At 34.4% G+C, this 6,245-nt stretch overlaps 1 protein-coding gene across 1 annotated transcript; it reads left to right on the top strand.

The window, feature by feature from the left end:
* Positions 1–3,415: 3,415 nt before the first annotated feature.
* LOC132549617 (uncharacterized) lies at positions 3,416–6,025 on the top strand. The gene is made up of 5 exons (XM_060213564.1): positions 3,416–3,887; positions 4,088–4,144; positions 4,421–4,477; positions 5,367–5,483; positions 5,793–6,025. Exons 1-5 carry the CDS (start codon positions 3,416–3,418, stop codon positions 6,023–6,025), a joined length of 936 nt encoding a protein of 311 aa, XP_060069547.1.
* Positions 6,026–6,245: the final 220 nt, after the last annotated feature.

The following is a 6,245-nucleotide window of genomic DNA, read 5'->3' on the forward strand; positions in this document are numbered from 1 at the left end:
TGAAAGACTTGGAATTTTTTTTGACACGTTTGGATAATTATGTCCCCCAAACGTAGTGGGGGGACATATTGTGCTTGCTCCGTTTTTTCTTCTTCTTTTTCTTCTTCTTCTTATGGTGAAAAGACCTATTGTTTTTGTTATGTTTCTTATTATTACCTATTGTTTTTGTTATGTTTCTTATTATTCTTATTATCATTATTCTTCTTCCAATTTTGTGGGTTCGTAATCTTTTAAATTGAAATATATAGATATAAAGTCTATCCGCCTTTATGTAGATACGTATATGAACTTGTCGATGCCGATATTTTAAGTAGGTCAAAAATCCAATATGGCCGCTATGACGTCATAAGTTAAAAACTTAAAAACGACGATATCTCCAACACCGTTGATTATACAGAGTTTGTGCAATATATTATTTTTAGAGAATTTCCTTATCTAAAATTTTGTCATGACATGTTATCAGAGAATATGTCGAATAAAAAAGCTCGCTGTTGGGTAAAGTTTTCAAAATTCAACAAATTTTTATTTTTTTTTTCAATTTTGAACTTTCTTGAAATTATTTTCTTCAGATCAATGCAGAACGTCCTTCCGATGAATTTAGTGTTTTCAGTTCTTCTAAAACGTTTACCATTTCCGCTGTACGCCATTTTGAAAATTTCCTTTGATCTTTTAAAAATGCCGACAAATAGGAAAAACTCGTTCTAGAACAATATTGATGGGCTATATTTTATCAAATTGTTACTAAAAAGATTTCCCCAGATATCTTCTATCATTAAGTGACATATTCAAATTCATCGGAAAAACAAAATGGCCGCCATGACGTCATATCCGATTTTTCTTCTCAATTTCTGCAAAGCCTTGAGTCTTGATATTTCACGTGTGAGATGTCTGTTGAATTATCTATCAAGTTTGTTAATATAAATGACCTTGACCGACTTTCAAGGTCACAGGGGTCAAATATGTAAAAATCGTTTAATGGTAATTTATCCATTGTTAAGCTGCCCAAAGTCTTCAATTTTGGACATAAATATTTTGTGGACATTTCCTGTCGAGTGATATAAGACAAACGTACCTCAAAATTCAACTTCCGGTTTGCGGTAGGGGGTCAATGTTGAAAAGTGCTATTAAGGGTACCAATCTTTGGAAAACTTCTTCTCAAGTTCTGGATGGCCTAGAGGCTTGATATTTCACATATAAGAAGCATATGTAACTGGCAACAAAGTTTGATAATATAAATGACCTTGACCCACTTTCAAGGTCACAGATGTCAATTAACTAATAATCGTTAAACGAAAGTTTCTCAATTTCTAGAAGGCATACAATGATGAAAATTGATTATAAACCTTCTGTGCAGACTTCCTAGTGATTGTCATAAGGAAAACTTCCCTCAAAATGTCAACTTCCGGTTTCTTAAAGGGGTCAAAGTTCAAATATACAAAATAGGGTACCAGTGTTCAACAATCTTCTTGTCAAGTTTCACAAGGTCTAGAGAACTAATATTGGGGATATATTGATCATCAGATGTTACATTATAAGGCTTGCAAATATGAATAACCTTGACTGACATTCAAGGTCACAGGGGTCAAATATGTTTGAACCTTTAAAAAGTGTATTTCTTCATTATTATTTAGTTATATCTCCTTAACATTTTAAGATTCAAAGTTCATCTTTGCATATGAGACTAACAAACAATGAATCTTTCTCATATATCGTTATCAGGATAAATGTCAAGTTCCGGTCAACTTGTCGCCAAAGAAGTGAAAAGCCCGCCAAATTTTTAACAACAATTTCTAGTTTATATTTTTCTTATTTCTTCCACTTTCTTCCGCCGGCGAGGTTTCCGACGCGTTTCTCAAGAACTATTGCATGGAATTTAAAAAAACTATGTTCATACATGCGAGGCGGAGTGCAGGCCACTTGAATTTTTCCAATCGGTCATCTGAGCGGTAAGCTGTGGTCTAAATTTGTCGAAATTATACATATTGTCCGATTTTCGTGAAAATTGGTATATATGTATTAGGTGGTACTATAGGAGCAAAATGGCGTAGTCCATTTTTCATTCGGCCATCGATCGGTCATCTGAGCGGTCAGCTGTGGTCAAAATTTGGCCAAGTTTTAGATATTGTCTGATGTTCGTGAAAATTGGTATTGGTATATATGTATTAGGTGGCACTATAGGAGCAAAATGGCGTAGTCCATGTTTGGCATGACTTCAGGTCTGATTATCGTGATCATTTATAGCCGAAGGGGTTGTTTGGGGGACATTTGTAATGGTCCCCATTACAATTAGTACTTGTTTCATGTCAGGCTTAATCAGGCCACGCCACAGATATATCTGCAGTCTGCTTATCACCAAAATTAACGAAATTATTGTCAACCAGAATTTCAGTTTCTTTTGTGTTATTCGCAGTACACTACCATTTCACTTTAAATGTACTTCAAGTGAATTACATAATGTATGTCTTAGTGTAATTCAAAACTGTATGCATTTGTACCATCATTTATCTGTGCCTGTCCCTTTGTGTACAGCATCCCGCATATCTTGCGTTTTTTTGTTGTAAGTTTTAAAAAAAAAAACGGTCAATTAATAGTAAATCGTTGAAGACCATATCAGATTCGGCATGCTAATGACGTTAGGGGTAGGAGTATGTTACTGTTCAGAATTGGAAAAAAAACAAAACATATACGTTATAATTGTGATTATAACTATTAATGCATTTTTGCTTGAGTTATGAGCTCACTAGCAGTCAATTACGATGTGTGAGCTTGTATGGTAAATCAGATATATGACTACATTGGTCTCCTAAAGTTGTTTATGAATTGAATTAAGTTCAGTAGTTAAGTTGTAGTTTCTTGTGTATTTTGATAAACCAACCTGTGTTTCCAGATTACTCCCCAGTGCGTCGATCGTCCTTTAGATATGGATAGTGAACACTTCATCATTGGTTCAACAAAATCGGTACATGTGAAACATAGACCGGGGATATTCAAGAAGAAAATGACAATTCAGTTAGACCTCGATCTTTTTGACAAATCTTTGTCTCCGAACTTAGAGAAGTACTCCATGGTCGATGTGCACTCCGTCAACACGCACATAAATGGGCTGGAAATGTATGAACTCACATCAGAGAGTTACAACCGAACTGACAAAGGGTTCTCTGTACGGATGGAAGTCGAGGATTTTACCAGGTAAAAAGAGGTATAATTGGAAAAAAATAAACGATTTTTTTTTAGAATTAGACTTTAATGTTAGATATAAAGTTCTCATAATAGACATAATTATATATGTAATGAGATACTCCTTATTAGCTGTAAATGTTTCGTCTGAGAGTGTTTCGATGTATAAAATTCCTTTGCACAATATCTTTATTTTCTGAATGGCAGCCATAGCGCCCAACTTGGAATCTTCGAGAAAATGGTTACGGAAACTGGAAAGTTGCTTACCCGAATGGCACATGGTGAAATTTTCCATTGCCATATTCTTGTTTTCGTTCCACCTTCACCTATTACTTATCAAAGAGAGAGCATCCGTGTCGAATGTGTCGAAGAAAAGCGAATACCAGAAACTTTAGAAAAACTTAGTGATAACAGGTATGGGTACAGAGAATTAACTAGATGCCGATCCCCACCAATCTTCCTTAAAGATGGAGAACGAATACGTATAAATTTGAATGGAGGTATAAAGCTTCCCGAGGGATTTCAGAAAGATCAAATGATTATTACGTTCCTCCGCGAAGGTCTCCATAAGCACGTCGTATTCCCAGCTGTGACTAAGTTTGGAAACCGCCCTTCACCTTGGGCGTATTTGAACTTCAATCGAAGTGATGGCAAAACGATCTATGAAACTTTCTTCGACGCTGAATTTCCGTTCAGGAAAGAGAAACAAAGTAGGTGACATCAAACCAGAAAATGTCTAACATACTTTTAATTTAGTAACAAGCTATCAAATAACTGTATTGAAATATGTTTGCAAAGTTCTAAAAAATAATAGTTGATTTTAAAAATATGAAACTACAGACGGATCGATCTACAATTTATATCTTTATGTAATGAATTGTTTACATATCTTTCATTCATATACTTGTAGAAGCCGATTACGGAGCAAGCTTTGAATCGTTGCCGTATCTAGCAAACCGATCACGTGGTAAGTATTACTTTACATAATAAAACTATCGTGCTAAATGAAATATTTAAAAAAATTACCACGAAGTTTGAAAGAAAAGGAATCCGATCCCTTTTTTCCAAACTGTTATTATTGTAAAATAGTTGAAAAAAGAATCGCTGTTATGATTAAACAAATAGATTTGTAGTCATGACTGAAATTTCAATATGAAATTAGTTTTATTATTCATTTCAAAAGAAGACCATCATTAATTTTTAATCTTTACCGATATCATGTCCATTTTGTAAATTCTTTCAGCTGTTAGTGCATTGGATATAAATGAAACAGGAAAGACTATCCCATTTTCAAGACCAGGTTGGTATTTGAAGTTGTCATCTTGAAACATTGAAATATTTTTCTAAAAACTACTTGTTTACTTCAATTCATGGATCAGAAGAACTTCTTTGTTTATTGAACATCATGGTTAGCATATCTTGCAAACACAATCTCTTAATTAATACTAGCACCTAATGTGTGTACAAATGCAGACTATTTACCGTGGCTCATGTAACAACTATAATCCCAAAACAATATGTGAAAAACAACATGGTAAAAAACTGGAATGAAAACGAAAGCAGATATACGTGAGGATAAAAGCAAATGGAGAGTGAGGTCCCGTTCTGATGATACAAAATATCACGTTATCACAAAATTTGCGCATAATGTTGAGGGATAAAGTCATTTCGAAAAAAAAGTTTTGACTTTCCGGCTTTTTAGACAGATGGCATTGATATGATACTATTCAGATCAAGACTTTTAAGCACATTTACTATAGATACCCCCCCCCCCCCAAAAAAAGCCGTTTTTTCAAGAGAAATTTAAATCAAACTTACATTTGATAAAACTTAAGGGTAAAATATCAACAAAATAGACGGAGACTCCAGAGGAAGTACAAGGAGAATAAGACCAGGTGTTCCGGAAGGGTTCGCATCTTCTGCTTCTTCTACGACATCCGCCAGGTTGATTTTGGAAGCTCCAAGTAGTACATATATATATAAATATAATGCTCCTAAATAAGAATAGTTTTAGCAAAAGTCCGATAAAAGGCTGCTTTCACAAGTGTTTGCGTCGATAGCTAAGTAAAGAAGACAAAACTTTCAATTTAAGGACATATTGATTAGAATATTGAAATGATAAATTAACATTACTGCGTCATGTTGGTAGGTTACATTGCAAATCCGATAACATGTATGTCTCTTTATAGTCTCCGCACCATCTGACCAGTCCTCACGATCGCCCAGTATCATCGACAAAACCGTCCTAGTATTGACAGAATTGCTTTCACCAAAGGAATGGAAATTTGTTTTAAGGGAAATTATTGGTACGTCATGACTAACACATGCATTTATACTGGTACAGATTTTGATTTTGAACGTGATATAACATTTAATGTTTAGGTAAGGTTGCTTAATTTTGATGACTGAATCGAGGTTTTTTGTGGTACGAACAAATGGCGTTAACTTTTTTTTGAAAGAACCTATTTCTGTCATAATATAGTTCAACTGAAAATTTAATGCAAATCTAACTCTCATCCAATTACAATTCTGAGTACAAAATAAGTAGACTAAGGTCATGAATATCACAAACTACGGCTTCAGCCTATTTTCGTTTTATAAACATTTACCTGCAGATGAAAAGAAAGAGGTTAATCCCGATAGCATAATCGAGGAGGCAGTTGCTAACAACAAAAGTGATGTCAAGGAGGCAATTTATCAGTCGCTGAAAAGTTGGACGCACATGTATATGTCAAGCTGCACACAAAACCAGAAAGTTGATGAAATAATTCAAAGACTTCAGAAAAAGTACCAAGGAATTGCAATCGAACTAGAGAAAAAGGTGAAGACTAACCAAGCGAAAATGTGAAGACTAACCAAGCGAAAAGGTGAAGACTAACCAAGCGAAAAGGTGAAGACTAACCAAGTGCAGATTAACTAGATTTTATTTCCATATGTGCATATGAAAATTTCATGAAAAAATGAAATAAGATCATTCGTATGAGCAAAACCTCACTAGGACTCGGTTGCTCTTATTCGTCCTTACTTGTGACAGTATATGTATGTGTGATGAAATATCATAGAAACAT

Source organism: Ylistrum balloti, unplaced genomic scaffold, assembly GCF_031769215.1.
Source record: "Ylistrum balloti isolate Yb309-2 unplaced genomic scaffold, AGI_CSIRO_Ybal_v1 Utg370070, whole genome shotgun sequence".
In the NCBI taxonomy this organism is placed as follows: Eukaryota; Metazoa; Mollusca; class Bivalvia; order Pectinida; family Pectinidae; genus Ylistrum; species Ylistrum balloti.